Source organism: Ptychodera flava, chromosome 6 (genome assembly GCF_041260155.1).
Source record: "Ptychodera flava strain L36383 chromosome 6, AS_Pfla_20210202, whole genome shotgun sequence".
NCBI lineage: Eukaryota > Metazoa > Hemichordata > Enteropneusta > Ptychoderidae > Ptychodera > Ptychodera flava.
Genome location: NC_091933.1, coordinates 34,875,383 through 34,900,031, shown reverse-complemented (window position 1 = coordinate 34,900,031; position 24,649 = coordinate 34,875,383). Strand labels below are relative to the sequence as shown.

At 37.0% G+C, this 24,649-nt stretch overlaps 1 protein-coding gene across 1 annotated transcript; it reads left to right on the top strand.

The window, feature by feature from the left end:
- The first annotated feature begins 13,334 nt into the window (after positions 1 to 13,334).
- LOC139135594 (carboxypeptidase N subunit 2-like) lies at positions 13,335 to 17,490 on the top strand. The gene has a single exon (XM_070703066.1). The coding sequence runs from the start codon at positions 13,351 to 13,353 to the stop codon at positions 15,577 to 15,579; it is 2,229 nt and encodes a 742-aa protein (XP_070559167.1). The 5' UTR covers positions 13,335 to 13,350; the 3' UTR covers positions 15,580 to 17,490.
- The last annotated feature ends 7,159 nt before the right edge of the window (positions 17,491 to 24,649 follow it).

Sequence of the window (24,649 nt, the reverse complement as noted above, 5' to 3'; positions counted from 1 at the left end):
CATCACTTTGTCGAATCACGTTTTGCGACAAAAGTGTTACATGCTAAATGCGTTGATAGCAGCAATCAATGCAAATGCATGACTACTGACAAAGAAGAAATGTCGAGCAACAGTGTGTGCATTCTTCTTCGAAGACCCCATTGTATTTGTGTTTTAACTTTGTGTTTTCGTGGCAAATAACGACTATGTCATGTCCATTTTTTCAAGTCACCAATAAGCAAGCCTTTAAAATTTTGTAAATGTTGTCTTTTCCGTCTGACGATAGTTCTGAGTATACGTTATTTTCGAAAGATTTGACTTGATTAATAACATATGACAGGTTCAAAATATAACTTCAACCAAACTTTACGATGGAGAGTCCGCCATGAAAGGTTTGTTGGAATCATTAACCTGTGCAAATATCAGTGCCACGCCAACATCCCCTGCCTCCTGTTGTGTGCCAATATTGTTGTGTATTCGATGTTAATTAGTGCAAATAGCAGTGGCATCTCACAACTGGAAGCGAAACTCTCATCAACGTTCGTATCAAAGTAAATGGTAATTTTTCAATGGAAAGAAGAAATGTTTCAAGGGAAATTGATAAAGACTTGTGAACTTCCATTCCCGTATTCATGACGCTTTTGCCAGGGGCTGGATTATTTGATGTAGGAAGGGCGCAGTGGGGTCTGTAAGATTGACTTTGGAGCATTTCTTTGTATTTTTGAATTTCATGGCAAATAACACCTATGCCTTGTCAAGTTTCTCAAATTAGTAACAGACAAGCCTTTAATATTGTGCTAATGCTGTCTTTTCCATTCCAACAATAGTTCTGAGCCTAAGATATTTTCAAAAAATTTGACTTAATATTAGATCGCACATTTTAAAAAATATGATCTTTCAAATTTTATGATGGAGAATTGGTCGTAAATGTTTGTTGCCATCATTGCCATGTTCCAATATCAGTCAGTTTTCCTTCCAGTATTAATGACGCAGGCTGTTAAAGTCAAGCAGCGGTCAGTCTTTGCTAAGGTGTTGATTATTTTTTTATTCAGTCCATCATTCAACAGACATTGCCCGATTACAGGACGAGATACCCATTACCCACTGCCCAATGGAGCAATGAGGAGTAAAGTGCCTTTCTCAAAGGCACAACACTGTGCTAGAGTCTCGAACTCACCATCCTCCAACTGAGTCTGTTACTCTGGTACTTCTGTATACCATAATCACTGCCGCACAGTGCCGTCTCAAGATGAATTTGATGTTTGGGCGTAGGGTCTGTAAGATTAACTTTCGAGCAATTCCTCGTATTTTAGTGATTTTATTTTTTTTTCTAATTTCATGGCAAATAAGAAGTATGCGATGTCAACTTTGTCATGTATTAATAGATAAGCCCTTAACTTTTGTAAATGCTGTCTTTTCCGACGATAGTCATGATCTAATTTATTTTCAAAACATTTGACATAATTAATAGCAGATAAGAATAACTATCAATTTTAAGATGGAGATCTGTCGTGAATATTGTTGCCATCATCGCCATGTGCAAATGTCAGTACCACTCAAACATCCCTGGCGTCAAGTTTAAAGGTGAAATGAAAACATAATTTTCAAATTTTCAAAAACTATAGCATTTTGACGTTCTGTCAAAGCAAATAGTTAATTCTGGGATTTTTGTAGCTAAATTGCCTGAGTTTTATCGCTGTATTCTTGAAGCATGGAACTTAATTCCAGTGAAAAGAGAACATAGTTTCTCTGAAAATATTGTATGGAACTCTATGTACAGAATTTTCATCTCTTCGAGACGTCGTATAGATATAGTGATTCTAGGAGATGTTGTAAAGCTAAAGAAGCTGCATACAAAGCAGGTTTATAAGTTCTTGATTAACAGCGTGTCACACCCAGCAAAAATGTTCAGCTGGAAGAAAGATCTTGTGCAAGCAGTAAATTGGAGCAAGATATGGGTTTTGGCACACAAGATTACAGACGAAAACAAATTAAAAGAATTTAACTGGAAATTTTTACATAAAAGATGTGTAAACAATTTAAAACTTTATCAGTGGAAGATAAAAGACAATTCGTGCGATAATAGCTATTGTAACAGTGTAGACACTACACAGCATCGTTTCTTTGAATGTACAGAAGCTAAGAAAGTTTGGAAATTTGTTGAAGACATCATTCAGATTGCCTGTGGAACACATGTACCTTTGTTGTTTAAGTGTATTGTAATAGGAATCGACATCAATGCAACTGTAAATAGCTATGTAAATCTTATTATTTTGATTGCCAAATGGTCAATTCATAAATTTCGATGTATTATTCCAAAAAGATCAAGCATTGAAGGAATCTTACGCCAGGAGCTTAAGCTAAGAGGGATCGAACTTGACGATTCTGTAATGTGATCTGTTTTATGTTGTGAATTTGTTTTGTTCTAATGTAATAAAGTCTTTTGATGTTTTTAAAAAAAAATTTACAAGAGTTGTGCGCTTTTTATATTCAAACCTGGTCTTTCATTTATTGAATTAATAGAAAAGAATGAAATATTGAGAGTATTAGGCCAGAATACTGTTGTTCTCTGGCTAAGTCTTCGAGGTCTGAATAGTCTGAACCGTTCTCGCTGTCACTGAGCGACATGTCGACATTATGTTTGACTCACATGACGTCACTAAACCCTTCTGGTAGTAAATTTGAAAAATCGATCGACAAACTGATTCTGGGTCAGTCTTGGAGATCGAGTTTTTGGCGAAACGAAAGGGTGTTTTTAGACGTTTTCTTTGAACTTTTTTGTCTCAAATCTTCTTGTACATACTTAATACGTAGACCAGGGTAATTTTTTGGATTTTTTTTCTTTTCATTTCACCTTTAAATGGAGTTCACGCGAAAAAGTCGACTTGGTGCTAATATTGATGTGTACTCGATGTATACTTCTTATTAAACACTTTTAAATTCGTATAACTTCCATCAAATAATTAACACCCCGACCTAGATAACTGACAATACATGTACAACAATAAATCACTTAATTCTATTATAACAGATCACTTTTTGGAATACAGTTCAATCGAAACTGACTTTCAGACCATCTGTCCACTTTTGCAATGGTAAAAGGATTGAAACATGTTTTCAAACAGCATACGCAACACACATGTTTCGATTTTCTTGTTACAGTCGGTAGTCTTCAGAGTCTTTTCCACTGACTCGAGTAGTATTTCATGACAACAAGTGTATGATTGCGATAACGCGGATGATGCCGACAATATATTTCATGAAAAAATTCACGTTAATCAATATAATTAATTTATTTATTATTTATTTTATTTATTTATTTTGAAAACAAACTCAGACATGATACAGTAAAATGCAATATACATCCTCACTTACAGGAAAATTTAGTAAAAAAACATATAACATATTGTTACAGACAAGAAAACTAATTACCACATTAAAGATATAACAAGGACATCGAATCAAATAAAAAAAACAGCTTTTAGCTTTTTTAAAACTCGGAGCAGAAATATTAAAAATTGGCAGACATTTATAAAAACCATTGTATACCCTTGGAATGCAATTAAAATGTGAATTGTTGGTGAACCACAATGTTCATGAAATGTCCTTTTCTGTCTAGTTGATCGCCCGGGAAATATGTAAATCAAGAATGGCTGGTAATCAAAAAGGGTATTAATTGATTTGTGTAAAAATGGACAAAATAAGCGCGCCCTTAGGAGAACATTGCCAAATTAAATATGACACACAGATCATCATATAAATAATCATCAAATCTTACTTATACAAGACAACGCAAATATTAAACAAACACTGCATGAAAACCCGATAATTCAGATAAATTCACATTAATGAGTTGCCTGTATTATAGTATAATACACATGAATTCACATGAATCCACATGAATACAGGCTTGCTGAATACAAAAAATGGATTCTTGACTGTATTTATCTGTATATGCACTCTTCAACTTAAATACAGGCAATAATCCATGTAAATACAGTAAGTATTATAGGGTTTTTATGCAGTGAAAGTTGCGCTGTACAACTTCTACCTTCTCTGAGTGTTTGTCAATACTGTTTCAAACAACCGAGATATAGTCGAGGTTAGTTCTGACGAACGTTTTGCAACCATGAGCAATGCATCCACCGACAACCTTTTGCCATTTTTTTTAGCATGCCAAATAGAGTTTTTGCCACGATTAGCTTTTACAATGGAAAACTGACGTTTACGCAGTTGCAATTTCGGATTTACTAAGTCAACTGAATGAAACCGAATAATGCCATGAGGTTAGTATATGGTGGAGAACGTATGTAGTCATTTCTTGCGATCGAGCAGCGAGAGAAACGACCAATCACAAAGGGTAAAGCTAATTTGCTAAACAATATTCTATCTTGAACAGTGAGTCGAATGAGTCATGAATGAGCTCTTCATTGAAAAAAACTATTCCGGGAGTAATTCTGAGGGCAGGAGAAATTTTAATTTTCCTTTGGCGGGGGACGTATTTTTTGGTGGCATGGGAGCAAATTTAGGTTTTTTGTCAGGCATGGCAGATATCGGTTGAATGTCATGGGGGACAAGCTTGGTGAAAAAAGAGGAGAGGGAAGCTACTTTTAAAACAGGGACAGGGGAAGTCGAGCCATGGTGTTTCACGGGATGGGGACACAGGGCAAGTGCTCATACCTTTTAAAGGTTACCCAGACTACTTAGCCTATCACGATTGACCCCACATCTCATTGTATTTGAACGCGCGATGGAAACTTAATAGAAGCCCACTGCAGTATTTATCTGCATGGGAATGTTAATTTTCAGGGGAAGTTTTTTCTCTGGGCAGGGGAAAATCGACAGACTCTTTCATCACAGGGTAGGGTAGCTCCATGTCTGCAGGGGAAATGGAAGGACAAAAATTTGATAGAAATTTTTTCCAGGGCAGGGGAACTCGGCAAGTTTTTTCGCCACAGGGCAGGGAAGCTTCAAAATTCACAGTGGGTAGGGAAAACAGTGGGGAGCGGGTAAAATGAAGTCTAAATGTGGCAGGGTAAGTCGAAAAATTTTCAGTGGCAGGTCAAATTATGAACAGCTAATTAATTACCTTCATGACTTAAAATTAGTCAGTTCAAATTACTTATTATGCACAAGATATCCTATCATAGTAAGGACCCCTTTAAAAGTGCATTGCTCGTTGGCTGCACCTGTCAGTCATCTGGTTATCTACTTTGCCATTACGACCTGCAGTACAAAAGGGGTTTCGAATCTAACATTCCAAACTGTTACTAATTGACAGTAGGTGAGGCAACAGGCAACAGACATCGCTGCTGTAGTTTTATCTTTAAACCCTTGGCAGGTAAGAATAATTTGGTAATAAGTTGTTGTAACTGTTGCAATACGTGAGTTAACTTTCTTCCTTTAAAGCATGAAAGAGACATCTTAAAATATTAAGCCAATAAGTAAGCTGCCGAGTAAATTTATATTCATATTTCCTTCTTCTTGGTAAAGGGCCATGGCTACTTGACCCACATTAAAATAATATTGTGCCGTATAGGTATCTTAATATGTATATTTCAGAATATTGAACGAGTATAAGTGATATAGATCGTTTAGATTGTCCCGTTCGTTGAAAGTGAACAACTTTTGATGAAATATAGACAGAGAGCCTTCCCACAGTTCTAGTATTCAGCAATTCCGAATTGTTAAGCAAGTCTCTGATTACGGCTCATTGGTATCTTGAATGCTGCGCTACCGTTATGATACGAGTTACTATCTCATGACTCATTTGGAAATTCGCGAGTACACTTGCAACTGTAGAGGCATACTTCAAATTGTTTCCACAACGACTTTGGCTCTTGTTCTTTCACACTGTAACGACTTGAAATTAAATAGAAGAACTGATCGTGTTGCATGTCGGGAACAGACTATTCTAAATAACTCACAGAACTTGCATTCGTAAATGTCATTTGACACAAAGCTATATGTTTGTCACATATATATATAACCATGTGAGATGTTTTCAGCTATCCACACTACACGTCATTTGGTTATTATCAAAAACTCTACATAAGTGTATCAGAATATCGTCGTCATTATAAATGATGTAATGGAATGCAGAGGTTAATCGCCGCTGACCCGTTACCCCTACTGGTATGCAGAGATGTGCTTCTCCTGACATAGCTATTGCTTGTGCTTCAATGTATTTTAAGTATGAGAAGAACATTTAAATCGATTCAAAGACCCATCTCAGTGGTAATTACATGTACCGAGAAGCAATCATTTCAAAGAATTCTTTGAACACCCTCAAATGTCATGGAAATTGGTCTAAAGAATAATTGTGGTCGCACTTTCTCCAAACATGCTGTGATGACATATCAACAACCGCATCACCATGTTACAAAATGTGTTTTTGACGTATTCCGTATGAAGTAGATAATTTTCGAAGTCCTGTGTTGCACACAGTATTAAAAATCAATGTGAGGTCTAGGTAAAAGCGCATTTAAGCCCAGGGGCTCAGTTCCAGCCACAACTGTCTCATATCTATCTGTTTTCGAATACAACCATTGAAATAGTATCCGCCGAGGAACTTGACTGGGTCAAATCTCGATTCAGACCAAATGTACACGGCGTGAAAAAATCCTTCTGATTTCTTAGCCTGAAAACCAATGTTTTCAGGCTGGGTGACTGGCTGGCGTACGTTGTGAGTTCGAATCCTCATCTAACATCTACTGAATTCAAACCACATGTTTAATGTTTTTTCTCCTAGTCAGTTTCCCACACATTATTTCATTCAATGCACAAAGTGTTTTAGTATTATCCGAATTGGATAAGGTTTACACTACTGAATATATACTGAATATGTATGACTCACGAATATAAAACTTTGAAAGTACCTACATTTCTAAATTTTCTCTGAACCCAAAATGTATCCCACTGTCTTTGTCGTGATTTTACAAAATGTTATCAGATATAACACACTTATCTGGCATTGGAAGGTATTAAAGAGAAAGATCCGGCGCCGTGGGCGTACAAAAGACAACGTCATAGTGACGTTGGTTGTTGGCAAACACTGCGGGATTGTTAAGCACTGGCCTAGTCGCTGGCTTATCAGAGAAATAAACTATGTGTTACATCATAGACTTTTTAGGGTCCATGATAAAACGAGGAGCTTTTGTATCACGATTATTACGGAGTGTTGGTTCGCTTGATTCGAGCTCACTGATAACCAGGATTTGTGGACTGACCGTGTCTGAACAGTCCCTACAGTGCTGTATCAAAAATCTGGCCAGTTGCACCATTCATGTGGAAATTTGGACGTTTACTTCATGAAAGATAAATTCTGGAATGATAATGAAATAAATAACTGTAACTTCTCTGCAGTACGTACTTTATTCCTCGCGCAATTACATGTATCTTATATATTTCTTCCGGGTAAAATCGTATCGGCTGGGACAATCGATACACATCACAAACTGTGTTTGTGTGACTTGGGGCTATTGAAGGACATGTCGCAGTGATAAAGCTGTTCAACATGAAGTCATTGAAGTCGTTGAAGCCCTACGATCGTTTGACTTGACTTAAGTAGCATACTTGAAAAAAAAATGAATAATTATGGGTTTAACTGTAGTTTAATGACGTACATTGACCGTTCGTTGCATATACATATCAATGTAAAGGCAGATCGGAGTCTAACGTGCGACAAGTTTTTTTATTAAAACGTACGCAGCAATACTCATACTCATGGTACTCATAGTCCCGTTTGGTTCACTTGGGTAATTAAAATTTTGACGTTAGTGCGTGTGTTTCTGAGAGAGAGAGAGAGAGAGAGAGAGAGAGAGAGAGAGAGAGACCTAATAGGCATATGGATCACTCACTCTATAGGCTACATAGACTGGGCAAAATTTAGCAGTAAATATACTTATCTTTGTTCATAAATGTAGCATAATTGATAAATATAGGGTGCATGATGTAAACGTCATTAATTCCCACGATCCATGCCAACGGGTCCGGGGCACGACCTCACACATTGCAAGATTTTCAGACAAGCTTGCTATCTTCAGCTTTGTTTTTTGAATTCCTGCAGTACGAAATCATGAACTCTTCCTCCAATTTGTTTCAATCCTGACAAAGAAAGAGACATTTAAAGACGTATATGAATTGTCCATGCGATTCACATTTTACGATTGAATATGGTCATTATGTAATCTTGTTCACAATTTTGAGTGCCTATGGCTGTCATATTTACTTTGCATGCTAAATGCTATTACGAGATCCCTTTCATATTTTGTGTGATACCTGCAGGAAAATTGGATACACACGCCATGTCAGATCGAAACATATGAACAATGCGAATCTGGTTTTAAGATTTATTTGATATTTGTTTGAATTGAACGATATGTTGATGTATGATTTGAAATTCAATTTTCTTTTGATGGCTTAATTGCACATTCTAATAATCGATATGCTAAAGGTAAAATTTCGCCCCAAAACGGGTCTTGTTCTTTACCATGAACGTGCTCTTATGCTTGAAAGTGCACTCCTTGACGTTTGAAGCCCGAAGCGGAACGAGAATAAATCATGCAACAACATACCAGTTATTTTCTCTCCGAATGATTTCTTGTTCGCTGGTAATCTAAATTTCGTTGCCGCATGTTATGACAAGAAACAGCTTTACACATCTAGCCTTTCAGTATTGGATGACCACTGTAATATTTATTAGATTACCCCCACTCACTGTCAATAACGAGTCTAATAATTTGCAGGAACTTACAAAAGATTTAAGTTAAGAAAAAACAACGCAACGAAGGAAGAGATAAAGTCACTGTGCACAAGTGATGGTACGCGCGTGTTTGATACGGATCTGAAGAACTTTTCAGGGCCAGAAGCAGTTTTACGGTGACTTATATAAGGCTGAAGATAAAGAGGTTTCATTGAAGAATTTTCTTGGTGAAACGCCCATTCCCAACTTTTTGACGACCAGAATAATATTTGTGAGGGCGAATTATCAGAAATGAATGTCTCGTAGCCCTCAATAGCATGGCAGTAAACAAATCTCCAGGCTCAGATGGTTTAACTGTTGAATTGTTTTTGGCATGAAATTTGTGATTTGATAGTTGTTTTTTAAACAAAGCCTACAGAAGTGATGTCTTGTTAGTCTCTCAGCACGAGGTGTGCCGACTCTCCTATCTAAAGAGGGTTCAGAAAATAATTTGATTAACTGGCGTCCAATTTCCTTTCTAAACATATACTATAAAATAATTACCAAAGCCCTGTCTAATCGATTATAACTTTTTCTACCTTTTGTAATTCACTGAGATCAAACCGGCTATCTAAAGGGGCGTTTTGTTGGCGAGAATATTAGACTGATTGCTGATATCTTTCACTATTCGAAAAAAACATGTACACAATAAGAATGGTGCTACAATTTTGTTGATTATGAAAAGGCATTTGACAGCGTCAATTGGAATTATATAATGAAGCTTTATTTGCCATGAATTTTAGACAATCCTTCCATCAGAGGGTGAAAACAACTTATAACGACATTCAGAGCTGTATTCTTTACAAAGGTGTGTGCTCTGAATACTTTAATCTTGAAAGAGGTGTCAGGAAGGGTTGTTCATTGTCAGCCCTGTTATTTGTATTGGCGATCGATATATTAGCATGTAAAATTAGGCATGACAAAAACATCAAAGGTTTCAAGTTACCTGGTCGCAACAACACAATACATGAAGCAAAAATTTCATTATTAGCAGATGACACAACTACATTTGTTCAAGATATTGCCTCTGTTGAATCAGTTCTTAGAGGCGCCAACTTACAATTTAAGGGCTTATCGTTTTTCCAAATCTCTTGCTGTATCAAAGATAATGTGTATTTCTTCTGTAATTGTATACCAAAAGATATCTGTCGGAAAGTCCAAAGTCTTATTGACAGCTTTGTCAAACGAAAAAGAAAAATTTCAAACAAAGTGCTTGAAAGAGGTTACAAATGCGGAGGTACCAAACATATTAATGTGAAATGTCAATTGCAAGCACTGCAGACTATGTGGGTGAAAATATTGATGGAAAGTAAAGACACGACATGGACAGCTTGATAATAGCACAAATTTACTATAGATACACTGTCTATGGCATGTCCAAAATAGCATTGTACCTGATTTACCAGTTTTTTTGTATTTTTTTGGACGTCGAGTATAATGTAAATTACAGAGTGGACCATGCAGATCGTCACTTCTTACTTGGCTGGTCAAGGAAATATGTTGTTTTTTTTACTCCATGGCTTCTACAGACGATCATTTTGAGGTTTTTTCCAATGATAGTAAATTCCCCTGAAAAATTGACATGCAAGGCACCGTATTCCATTCTCATACGAAAGCGTGCAGGAACCCCTATGTACCAGTTTTTGAAATGGTTTCACAATTTAAATGTAACTCCTAGAGAATCAGAAATCCACCTTATTTGCAAAAATGTGTATGATATTACAAATGAACTTAAACTAAAAGAGTTCCGACGGAAACTTTTGCACCGTCAACTTATACAATGCTGTGTTCAGTTTGCTATGAAATAGATTCCTTGGAACATAGATTTTTAAACTGTCCAATTGTTGTAAGGGATGGACCATTAGACCTTGGGAGGGGGGGTGGTCACAATGAAATTGTGAAAATTGTTTTTTTACTATTGTAAATTTCTGAATTTTTTTTTTCCAATTGAGATTAGCTGTGCAAATTTTTTTTTCAGAGTAAATTTTCAGATTTATAATTTTTTTTAGTTTGTCGCTGTCTGAAGATAAAGAGGGCAAAGATGTGGTGCCAAGCACCACAAGCGGCCACGCAAACGGTCACGGGGGGGGGTGGAGGAGAGGGGTCAGGAGAGGGGTGTCCCCCTGCTGCTGTTGGAGCTTTTGAAAAACAGAGATTACAATGGTGTTATTTGGTGGCACTTGGGGAGTATTTTTGAAGGGGGAGGTCAGGAGGGGGTGTCCCCCTCCTGCCGTTGGAGCTTTTGAAAAATAGAGATTTAAATGGTGTTATTTGATGGCACTTGGGGAGTATTTTTGCGGGGGAGTGGTCAGGAGGGGGTGTCCCCCTCCTGCCGTTGGAGCTTTTGAAAAATAGAGATTAAAATGGTGTTATTTGGTGGCACTTGGGGAGTATTATTGCGGGGGGAGGTCAGGAGGGGGGTGTCCCCCCTCCTGCTGTTGGAGCTTTTGAAAAATAGAGATAAAAATGGTGTTATTTGGTGGCACTTTGGGAGCATTTTTTTCGGATTACACATCTTCCTCTGAAACATGGTCTTCTTGCTCCTCAGTAGCTTCCTATAGTTTTGAAAATTGACTATTTTGGTTTACTGGCTTCCCTTTCTACTGCGTGGTGAAATGGCTACATGCACCCCCACCAAACATCATGCATATCTCATGATTTACAATTGATTTTGACAAGCTGAGAAGCTAAAATAAGCTAAATAATATAGTTAAATTTGCATATTTGTGTTTTTAGAGCAATTGTTGCCCTTTTTGATCAAAACATATATTTCTCTGTAGCAGCATGTCCAAATTGATTGGATGTGTATAGATGTGTTGAAATTTCAATATTTGTCTTTTTAGGGCAATTTATGCCATTCATGGTCAAAAAATCTGTATTCTCTGAAAGGGCTTGTCCAATTTCTTTGAAATTTGCTACACAAAACGATTATTCATGCAGATTTATTCAGTATTTGCTATCGAGAAACTTTCAAAGTTCAACCCCTTTTGTGTGTTTTGTGTTGGGACTGATTTGTTGGATAGATGGCATTCTACGTAGTGTATTGTTGAATGTTAAAACATGTGTTGCTGTTGTTTTTTGAGGCTGTTTTTTGAGAAAAAAGAATTGAAAATGCCTTTTTAAAAGCAAAATAATACATAATGACTTGATATGTTGTTTTATCATTATTGACGTGTTTCTACTTGTTCACCCATTCTTGCATTCATCATTGCAATAAAATGCTGTGACAAAAATGAAACTGATGTGGCCTGCATCTGTTTACCTTGATCTTAAAAGGCAAATACAACTTTCTGTCTTGACAACCATACCATAGTTTCAATGTTTTACCTAGTGTACCTGCTTGGTTTGTACGCAGGAAACAAGCAGAAAACAGGTTCTCTCACTGCATGAAAACCCAATAATTCAGATAAATTCACATTAATGAGTTGCCTGTATTATAGTATAATACACGTGAATTCACACGAATCCACATGAATACAGGCTTGCTGAATACAAAAAATGGATTCTTGACTGTATTCATCTGTATATGCACTCTTCAGCTAAAATACAGGCAAAAATCCATGTTAATACAGTAAGTATTATAGGGTTTTTATGCAGTGTATAATTTCATAATTTTCAAGTGATCAGAATACAAAAGTCCTGAAAAGATAAGATAATCACAACTTCCAGTATAAGGGATACAGTCACTCTAAATGTATAAATTAAAATTAAAAATGTGCCAGGAGGATGTATTAAAAATACAGAAAGTTGCTTTCTGTCGGTAAAATCTAAAAAAAATTCAAAATTTTAAAGACTTTTGCAGATTTTTTTTTTACGCCTTTGTCTTCTTATTTATTTTTTTTTTATTTTGCAAACTAGTTTGAAGATTTTTTTTTTCCTAACTTTCTGCTCTGAATTTTTTTTTCTTCTGTTTTTGACCACCCCCCCTCCCAAGATCTAATGGTCCGTCCCTATAAGATGTTGGAATAAAGCAAAAAATGTTATTGAAAGATTAGTAGGGAAAGAATTGAAATATCACCATCAAATATCATTTTCACAGAGTGCAATGTAAGTACAATTACTGACACAAATATAAAATCTGTATAGTTTTATTTTTAGCTTGAAAATGGAGTATCCATAAATTTTGGATTGCAAATGTAAATGTACCTATCGAGACGGTTTTAGAAAACGAATTCAATGTAAGAGACGATCTTCTTAAAGAGATGCACTTAAAAGGTGACATACTGCATACTTTTGAGAGAATTAATGAATCAATGTAAAGAGCAGATTTTTTCTACATGGGGGTTTTCCCCGTCAGTCGTGATGATACTTTACAATAAACGGTAAAAAATAATTGGCAGATACTATGAAGTGCTATCATGACTCGTCCCTTCAAGCGCTAACGACATTGAAGTGTCGTTTGTCCATGCACATTGTTCCAAAATAAATAAATACTTAAGATTGTTTCATAATCGCTAAAATGGTTGCGCTCTACTTTATTGAATTCGTACGGGTGCGCGTCATGCATAAATGAGACATAATCTTTTCTTTAAAACATAGACATTTCTTAACCCAGTGCGAACTATTTCGCTTTACAATACTTATCTAAGGATTTTGTATTTCCTTTGATTTTAGTTGAGAGTAAGAAGATGGAATACACATCAAAACTTGTGTCGATCATTTACCTGATGACAGTCTCAATGAATGGACTAGAAGGGTGTCCTGCGACGTGCTCTTGTACTGGTACAACGGTCGACTGCAGTAATCGAGGATTGACGGAGGTTCCGTCGGGTATACCGACAGACACAACGATCCTTAGACTTGAAGAAAACCAGCTGACTTATATTGGAAATTATTCTTTCACCGGACTGTCAAATCTAATAGAGCTGTGGCTGTACAGTAATAGGCTTGAAGAGATGGCCGCTGGTGCATTTTCTGGTCTGAGTCAACTCAGTATTTTGAATATGCTCAATAATTCGATCAGGGCGTTACCGGAAACTGTCTTCCATGGCCTAGATGATTTGACATACATTCATCTCAAAGGCAACAAACTTTGCTGTCTCCATGAAAATCTCTTCTCAGGACTCAGTAATCTCGATACACTGCAATTGGAGACCAATGAAATAACCGAACTACCAACACACGTATTTCGAGGCCTAGGTAAACTGCGTATCCTATATTTATCATACAATTTACTTAGCTCTTTAGAAGAAAATGCATTTGACGAAATAGGTGATCGAGACCTACTCGGTGTTCATCCGAAGACTGTCTTCCATGGTCTGGAAAATTTATCGCACCTTTATCTCCATTACAATAAACTATCATATCTCCATGAAAATATTTTCTCAGGACTCCGCAATCTCGATACACTTCGCTTGAGTGGAAATGAATTAACCGAACTACCAGCACGCCTATTTCGAGGCCTTGGTAAGCTGCGTGTCCTACATTTAACATTCAATTCTCTTAGCTCTTTTGAAGACAATACTATCTTCCATGGTCTCTACAATTTATCGTACCTTCATCTCGATTTCAACAAACTATCCTGTCTCCATGAAAATCTTTTCTCGGGACTCAGTAATCTTGTGAGAATTACTTTGGACTACAATGACATAACTGAACTACCTGCAAGCATATTTCGAGGCCTTCATAAGCTGTATGATTTATATCTACATAGTAATTCGCTTACTATCCTGGATGAAAATGTATTCAACGGGTTGAATGATCTGTACGGACTCTATATTAATGAGAATAACTTGAAAGCTCTCCCTGAAAATATCTTTAATGGATTGAACAGATTATCAAGGTTGGATATATTTTCTAACGACATCACCACATTACCCGGAACAATCTTTGAAGACTTAAATAACTTACATTATCTTTACTTGTATAATAATCCCTGGTCATGTGATTGTCGCCTACGGGAGCTGAGATCGTGGTTGGATGATAACTCATACAGGCTTGACTTTGGAAGTACCGCCATGACATGTGAATCACCTGATAATCATCGCTCGAAGTCAATTCTCGACATCCCATTGGCTAACCTCACTTGCTATCCTATCCCCGTATTCTACACACCATCTAAAACAATTGTAGCCGAAATAGGGGACAATGTTATTCTGGACTGTGAGGTGGAAAGTGAGCTTGAAGTAGACAAGTACTGGATGATTCCAAACGGTACTGTCATACACCAAAGTACAGAAGATATGTGTTCAGATTACAAAATTGTGCAACAAGGCGATGGCAGCCTGCTCATTCCTTTTGCTGAAGTAGATGACGAAGGGTCATATTCTTGTGTGGCATCTAACTTGGAGGGAACCACATTAGGGGTCAGAGTTCTAAAAATAAACCGAACGCATGTCACCACGGAAACAATGTCAACTGCTTCGCAGAAGAGTGTTCACACAACCTTTGGGCCAACTTCCGTTGTTGCCACGGACTACACAAGTATGTATACCACAGTTTCTGTACCACCCGAAATGATCTGCCACACAAACGTCATCGCTGGAATACTTGCATACTTCCTGGGTCTCATTACAGCTGGTTTGGGCGTTGTCACCTTCTTTGCTCTTCGTTACTATCGCCGGGCAAAATCCAAACGACCCGACGACAACGACAGCTATGAAAACTACAATTTAGGTGGTGACTCAAGCGATACCAGCGCCGATCAAATTGGACACCACGTTGAGAGATCGGAAGCAACGGCAAAGAGTGCAAGACGAGCAAATCAGAGTGATCGAGATATGTTGCCTACTAGAATGTCTGACAAAAACAAACAGGTGTACGCTAATGCGACTGTAATTGAAGACGCAGAAAGCGGTTATACATCCATCTCTCCGGACACTTTCCAGAAGGATATCTATGACAGTCTGGTTGAGTGATCAGAAAATTGACGAACAGGAGAAAAATGCATTTCCTTATGTTTTTACATATACCCGGGCCGCAACAAGGTGTAGTAGCCACAGCTTTCATAATTATATATTTGGGTTCAAATTATCGTACTACCAGGTGACCCTTACACAACATTGTTTATTGGGGAAAATCGTTTTTTCGGAAATCAAATCGACGTCTTTGAAAATGACAAACGACAGAAAACGTGATTTGCGATATAGTTGTGTGGCTAGTGAACTTATTAGCGTACATATGTAACGTCTGCCGTTCATTTACCAGATAACACTTCTATAAGTGTAAATAAGATGTAACGAATACGTTGAATTAGAATTCTAATCTTACGCCTGTACTCAGATACTGGAAGAAGCAAATCGATTTTGTAGTATATTACGGCTAGTTATTTTTCTTTACTCCATATTTCATGGTTTCTTATACGACACAAAAATGTGTGTAATCGCCAGTGTCCATAGGTGCAGCCTGACTTCTATATTCACTTCTGAGACTTTATAACTAAGAACTTGTAATTCATCACTTTTCACTTTGCTCGACGTAGGTCAATATAATACACCGCAGAAAGTTGACGGTTGACGTACACTGCACAATTGACCAGAGTATATTATTACAGTATACTATTGTAGAGAAAAACTGTCTTTGTCACTGTAAGGCAGGTGCAGGTGCTTTTAGCTGTATCCGGCCTTAAGATCTGCCTAAATGATTTGCTCTGTGGGCACATATAAAAATGGTCAACGAATTACTGCGTATAGCAATCACATTTCTCGACGATTAATACGGTGATTTTAGCCCCTCAATTCTTCTGTACCTTTAGGAGGCAGTCGCTGAAGTATTTACAGCCACCCCACGCCAATAACAGAACGATATATTCATGCAACAAAAATGAATAATCGGAAATCATCATTTGATCTTTATTTGCTAAATCTTAAAAGGAAACACCACCCAGAGCAATAAATTGCTTAAGAAACATAGAAGATAGAGACATATTGTTATAAACGGATTAAAATACTACCAACGACAAATGATATTTTAGAAGTGTACTTTAACCTCCGTGTAACAAGCACTGTAACCCTTTTTACTGCTACCAATAAAGCATATGCAAATCTCAAAAAAGATCTCTTCATCGTTATATAATCTTCGTAGGCCCTTTCCACTTAGTTGGCCTTAACTTAGTTTATACTTACTCGGTACTCAGCTTAGCTGGATGAAAGTATATGTAACCTGAGCCTCTTTGAATTAACAAATATGCTTTGTCACCTTCAATAAAGGAACTTGTCTTCAAGAGATTATTTTTGTTTGAGTTAAACAATATTTTCCACCCGTATTTAACGAACGGTATCGCTTACATTTGCAATAAAATATTTGACGAATTTACAAGAAGAAAATGCCTTCTCATGGACTTACTAAATCGTTCCAACACCTTACCGATAATGAAATCACCAAACTACATCAACAGCAATCCAATGGACTGGAAAGCTTACGCGATCTGCAATTACATGTAATTGCAGATCTCGTAAGCAACCACTGGGTTTTAGTGTTGTCTTTAAGAGCTTTGAAGAGTTTCGTTGGTAGAAGTCCATTGTTGGCTGAGATTTTGTAGTATCTCCGTAACATACAAGCCTCCTGATCGATGCACCGGCAAAACCTATAGCGTTACATGTTATCCTAATCGAGAATTTTACATATTAACATTCAAAAATGTAATTACCGAGGTACAGGGACGAATATTATTTTAGTTCTGACAGCGAATTTGAGCAGTATTGTTGCACGCCCTCGTGCGGAGAAACGGTCAGTCATGAAAAGTTTACTGACATCAAGTATTAATTATTCTTACAAGGGATGTTCCGTCATAATTAGATATCTGATGCTAATTACCTTTATGCCGTAATTGTTACTCTGTCTCCTATGTTTATGTGTATATTGGCTTATTATTGAAATATATACCTAATAAAATATATACGTATACACATACGTGCATATTGATATGTGTATATTTTGACAGACAGACACAGACAGACGGGCAGTGACACTCACACCACACACACACACATATATGTAGTCTTCATAACAACGTATAGCCCGTACATCGAAACGACAAAATTTAAGCAAGCCCTGACAGAAAACTGGAGTGAACTTGAAAAAGACGAAACCAACCAATAATCGCATATAGAAGGAACAGAAATATATAGGCGACACACTTATAAGCGCCAGACTTCACAAAAACTACAATAGCTCAAACTCAGGTTCACACGAACCTACACAAACACAACAAGATCAAACAGTAGACATTCTAGCTTCCCTACCAAACGTAAGTGGAACAATATATTACCAAATAAAAACAATCAACCATTCAACACGTCTCACCAATCAAAAATGAATTTTAAGCGACTGATGAAGAAAACTTTGTTTTCGAAGCGTAGCGCCAAAGGATCGCAGTGTCACAGTAGTCTCTCCGCTCCAGTGCGGATTAACACAAGACACGTAGATTACGGGTACGTCTCGCCATGGCTAAGCAACATTTTACATAAAATAGCCAAACATGATATACACTTATATTATACACAATATCATACACAAAACGCAAACAACCCAAATATGAACGATGTGTGGAGTTGCTTTCCCTTTACTACCAGTTGCTTTCCCTTTACTACCTACAACTCATCGTAAAATGGCATCGTTTTTCTAGCTCTGCCACTACGACGGTTGTTGTCGGACACGGACTTGAACTGAGCTCGCAACCGTTTGATTTTGTTGTGGCATTGTTCCGCTGTCCTCTCGAGTCCCTTCTCCCTGGCCTTGGCAGCGACGACTTCATACACTTGCCGATCCCTCGACGTGCCGTCCATCATACGGATGACGTTTTCGTCTCTCCAGATTGACATTAGTAGCCTGATCTCTTCCTGTGACCAATTGTTGCCGCGATCGTGAGAGCTTCTTACTTGAACACCGTCCATTGTGGTAATGACCGCAAGCCCGAAGACAGGATATAGTTCGGCGTTTAGTTCGGTGTTCTGGTCACACGTGTAAATAGGCCATTGTTTAGTACGGAGCACCGAACCTGGACCAGCCCTCCGACACCGAATTAATTTAGTTCTTTGTTAGTTCGGTGTTGTCTGTTCACACGTCCAACTGACACAGGTTTAAATTTATCCGGTGTCAACTCCGGACTTACATGTAACTCACACGTGTAAACCCCTACAGTCAGACACTTTGGAGTCGAAAGCTTTATTTGAAATATCACAGTCAAATTAATAAAATAAAATAAGGTAAACCGTTGCACAAAAACCCCTCCTCCCCACCCCAGGGGACTTTCATCTGCCCCCTGTGCTTTCAGCAAGAGCGTGGAAACTAATATCGGCAAGAAATTCCTTCAACTTGTTGACAAACACTTTCCAAAGGGGTCTATCTTCATAAGATGTTTAATAGAAAAACAATTAAGTGAGTTACAGTTAGTTGTATGAAGAATATAGCTAATATAATCAAATTACATAATAAGAGAGTAATCACTGGAGACCAGCTTCAAGATCGACCAGCTGATTGTAATTGCCGGGACAAATCTACATGCCTCTTGAAGGGTAATTGTCAAGCAAAAGGTATGGTTTACAAGGCCAAGGTATCAACGGGGATGACACCGAGAAGGGCGATACATCGGACTCACTGATAACACATTCAAGACGCGCTTCGCTAATCGCATGCAATCGTTCCGTAACGAAAGGTATCGGCACTGCACAGAGCCGTCCAAGTACATCTGGTCCTTCAAAACAAAAGAACAGATCTTTGACATTCGTGGTCAATATTGACAAAGTATCAAATTACTCTAACATAAGCAAGCGATGTAATCTTTGTATATCAGAAAAAATACACATTATCAATGCTGACAAATCTACGTTGTGAAACAAACGCTTAGAGTTGGTTTCAAAGTGTCGCCACAAAAGCAAATATTATTTATCACATTTTAGCACCACCTACAAATAGAATGATATGTCTCGATCATGCATATACAAGAGTGTTGAGCTAAGAATACTTTCACTTCTTCTGTCTGATGATGACTGCAGGATGCATGAAACTTATGTAACACAGATATCATTATTATGTACTTGAGGTAATTTGTGTTATTATTTAAACGTTTTGCTTTCCCAACGAGCATTGCAATTTCCCACGAGGAAATCTGTATACTTCGGTATATATATATATATATATATATATATATATATATATATATATATATATATATATATATATATATTATATATATATATATATATATATATATGTATGTATATATATATTATAGTGCACAGACGAAAAAGGAGCGTTATAAACTTGAATACAAACTGAAGATAGAATTATATATATATATATATATATATATATATATATATATAATAAGTTATTTAATAAATTAATTAAATTAAATTAAAATTATATTAATTAAATCAAGTAATATATAAGTTAATAAGAACAAGTCACTGACAATGACTTAGTCCCCTTTAAGTCCCCTTGTAATTGAGAATATGTCAATGGAAGGAGTTGCATGGCGAGTCCACAAAACACATGTGTGTCAAAAATACAGATTACAATTTGTTAAACACGCCAAAACTGCATTGTGATAAAACTAACACTGTTTATTGCAAATGAAAGGAAATCAGCAGTAAACTTATGTACATACAAGAAACTTCATACTTCTCCCAAAAGTATGCTGTAAAACAAAATATATAATATATATATATATATATATATATATATATATATATATATATATATATATATATATATATATATATATATATATATATATATATATATATACTAACACTAAAACATTTGGCGAGGGCCCCTTCAGTAAGGCAAGCGGAATGTAGAGGGGAAGGGGTATTTGATGACCTAGAGCCAAGGTCAGGCAACTGCACAAATATTGGATCCGTCATGTTGGGTCGAAAGTATGGGAAATAGCAGAATTCCCGAGGATTGGGGGTCAGTATGGAATCCAATGCCCTTGTCTGAGAGAAGAGGAACCGAAGTGACCGCCAGAAAGAGGGAATGTGCGGAAATGTGAAGGGTGACAGACTGTGTGTAGATAGGTGGTAACCATGCAGGGGATGGTATATGAACGGTACAGGTGTGATAGTGTAGTTTGACAATGAAGTACACAGGGAAGCTCGAGCCCAGGGGATCATAGATGTTATGATACGAGCCTGGAGAGCAGACTCCTGCGGACAAGGTGACTGAAGGAGCCCAGGTGGAAACGTCTCTTTCAGTGCTCACTGATAATGCAATGCTGCGCAAAGCACGAGCAATCATTACTGAGATAAAGCATCCTTTGTACTCCTCTTTTGAATTATTGCCTTCAGGAAGGAGATTTCGCTGCTTGAAGTGTTACAAATGAAGGTACAGCAATAGCTTTGTTCCAACAGCCATCAGGAGACTCAATCTCTGGAAAGTACTTTTCGTTTGTTTGACTTCATTAAAATGCCTAACAAATCTCGTCGTGTAATAATGAAATAATCACAAGCACACGCTGACAAAATAATTACTCATGTGCCTAACATGGTTTATAAACTTAAAAAATGAAGACCAATTGGAGATGAAGTTACTACTGACGTAAGGCATGATAGACATAAGGTTATTATTACTGTGATAGTGGTTTACTCTGACATTTGGCTGGCAATCCTTCGCAGGTAAGAATTATTTTTAAAAAGTGACTTTTAAATGTTCTGTAAGCTCAGACATGAACTTTTGTCAATGAATTTGCGTCTTGAACTATTGCTCTAAATTCATTTCTCTCGTGTAAATGTTATTTAATGCGCATTTTATGTATTTGTTTTATACCGGTGTATTTGGATACTTCATACTAAAATTACGGGGTTTATAGCACAGGTGTCTCAATATTGAAAATATCGAATAACAGTTTTCAATAATACGTAAGTTCCATTTGGTGAAAGTGAACAGCTTTGAAGGTAATGTACACAGAGTGCCAGCGTAGACGGTTTGTTGATCAGGCAATCCTAAATGTTGACTGAGCCACGATCTGATTAAAATCTGATGTAGGGATGGGTCTTTCTATCACGCTATCGTATTCTAGGGTATTAATATGTAAAAGACCGTATTAGTGTAAAATACCGTAATTCAATAGCGTAAAAGACCGACCAATCATTACATTGGATTTTAATCAGATTGAAAAAGCCTGTGACTTCACAGCTCATGTATTGTAATAGGTACTGCATACAGTGAACAGGCAGTTGAATGTTGCTGGACGGACTCCAGGACAATCGCGGAAACAAACAGAATAGGTTTCCAAGTATAAAAATGTGTAGAATACCTGATTACTTCTATTGCTTCATGCTAAAACCTTTTGCAAAGCAAGCGTAATGTACAGAGAGAAGTGAGTCGAATGTTCTCAAACAAATAATAAAGGTCACATGCACTATAAACACACTCATTTTGTTCGAACCTTATCTGACGAACATATTCGAAATAAGAATTGCTAAACTAAAGAATCTGGAAAGAAGACAAGCTGGCGCCTCTTTGAGTAAATACTAGCAAGTTCGTTCAAGAAATAGCGGGGTAATTGAGTCTAATTTTGTAGTCGGAATATTGATACATTATGATGGGACGTAATTCCATACATATGCAATAAACAAATCAAGTATAGGAAACTCAGGATACAAACCATCGTCATCTTTCCTTCAGTGCAAATCAGAATGTGTTTTCGTATACAGTCACAGGTGAATTTGTAACAGTATTCAATTTTTATAACACTCTTCAAGGAATTCCGCTTTTAAAATATATAATGAGTGCATGGAGATGGTTATGGTGCATTAATAACTAAATAGACCATGGATATGGAATGGACATTAATAACTAAATGGACTAATGGACAGTTGTAGACCATTGGCCATCATCGGCGAAAACTTTCCGCTCGTTTGGCATTGTTAGAGACAATAGTGTTTGAACGCCGATTACGTACCAAAGATAAAAGGCAGGTTGTTTTCCTTTTTAGGCGTTTAGAATTTATCAGCCGTCAAAGTAAAATTATACTATTATGGCATATAGGAAAGATTCATGAAATAGAATAAAGAAAAGAAATTTTCTGACAACTTGACCTCTACAAGAAGGTTTGAACACATTATTTCATTAGTATTATATCGGTCGTGTAATTACCAGTTTCTCTGTTTCTGATGTTTGAAATTGTTCCTTTTCTTGCACAGTATTGACCAACAAAATTTCGACAAAGACATGTTCATTTATAAGAATGAACAGCAAGATTAGAGACGTCATTACCCAACGACAGGTATACAGTACGTCTTTTTTTTTTTTTTTTTTTTTTTTTTTTTTTTTTTTTTTTTTTTTTTTTTATTTCAGTCCATCATCCAACGGGTGCTTTGCCCATTTACAGGATGAGGTACCCATAACCCACTACCCCAATGGAGCACAGAGGAGTAAAGTGCCTTGCTCAAGGGCACAACACCGTGCTAGAGTCTCGAATTCACCGTCCTCCGACAGTGAATCTGCTACTCTGGATCTACCGGGACTTGAACCGGGTCTCGAACTCACCATCCTCCGATAGCGAGTCCGTTACCCTAACCACTGGTCCACGGTGCCTCCCCCCTTTTGTATTATACGAGTGCTATTTTAACTGTTTACGATTGGAGTGGCACGATGACCCAACGGTACACTCTGCTTAAATATTCTATTTTTCATGCATAGAGTCACTGCATGTAATATTCATTTTCAGCAAATATACACAAAGTACACGTCCAAACAACTATTTCTGTTTAAATATATCGTTAGAATTACTAAGTCATTCTCATCTTGTCATGAAATCAGAGTTACAATCAGGGTTAAAGTCGGTGTAGCCTCCTTCGTTTGACATGAATTATGGTGCGGAACAAACTTAAACACAAATGACTACTTATAGGTAATAAATACTTATGACGTAAAGTAGGTCGGTTGTCAGGTTATCGATTGAGTAACTGAGACAGTACAAAGGCAGATTGTTGTCGTATGAGCGAAAAGTTATTTATTAACAACATACGCAGTAATAAGCAGAGAGAAGAAAACACAGCGGCTGAACTCGTCTTTGGATTAATCGTAGGTATTATTTCCATATCAGGTACTGTAACTGTCAAAGTGTTCATTTCCATGTTTGCGTCATGAAAGACAATGTCTTGAATATTACTTCAATATGTAACTTTAATTTCTTTACAGCATGCACGTTATTCCTCCCTTGATTTTTTTATATTCTTCTTCCTGGTATACTGGTTTCGGCCTGGACAGTCGGTACATTTCATAAATGAGGTTTGTGTGGGTTATGTATATTGAAGGACATATCACAGCGACAGCTCTTTGCACTTCGATACGTTGAGAGTAATACGCCATCAGCTTTAGATAGAATATCAGAATGTTTCTTGTTGATGCAATAAATCCCTGAACGGTGACCCAGCCTGTGATGAGAGCTCAGTGGCAACTTGAATCATATGTCTACTTTTACGAATCATTGCGGCTTACTTATAAGTTGGATGGGCTAATGATCTTACTCTTGACGCTAGCTGGAATACCCATATTCATCGTGTTTCATGAAAATGATCAGGAAAAGGACAACACTCGCACACCAGCGGAGGGAATGTTACATTAACTTTGCCACACATTTCTATCGTTCACTTGCTCTTAGCAAATCAGTGTATGGATTTTGTAGCTACTTAGACTAATCGTAATTTAATTAAACTTAAAACGTTCCGATGAGCTGTTTTGTATTTAGGCGAATCGGATGTATAATTCGACTTATGTTGATTACAAACAGAAGTCAGTCACTGCTACTCTATAACCCATGTCGTTACATGAGGAAGTGAAGGAACCAATTATTTCAAACACATCTTTAAACAGATATTTACATAATAAATAAAAATACAATAAATGTGTACATGTCAGTTAAGAATTTCATTTCATTTGCAGACCCGTTCTAGTGCTTATGTACGTACATTGAGGAGGATTGTTAATTTTAAAAAGTTTTTTCCAATACCTTTATTTCAACCGAATAGCGATTGCTTG

Coding starts and splice junctions, on each gene's coding strand:
- LOC139135594 (XM_070703066.1), top strand. CDS start 13,351: ATGGAATACACATCAAAACTTGTGTCGATCATTTACCTGATGACAGTC.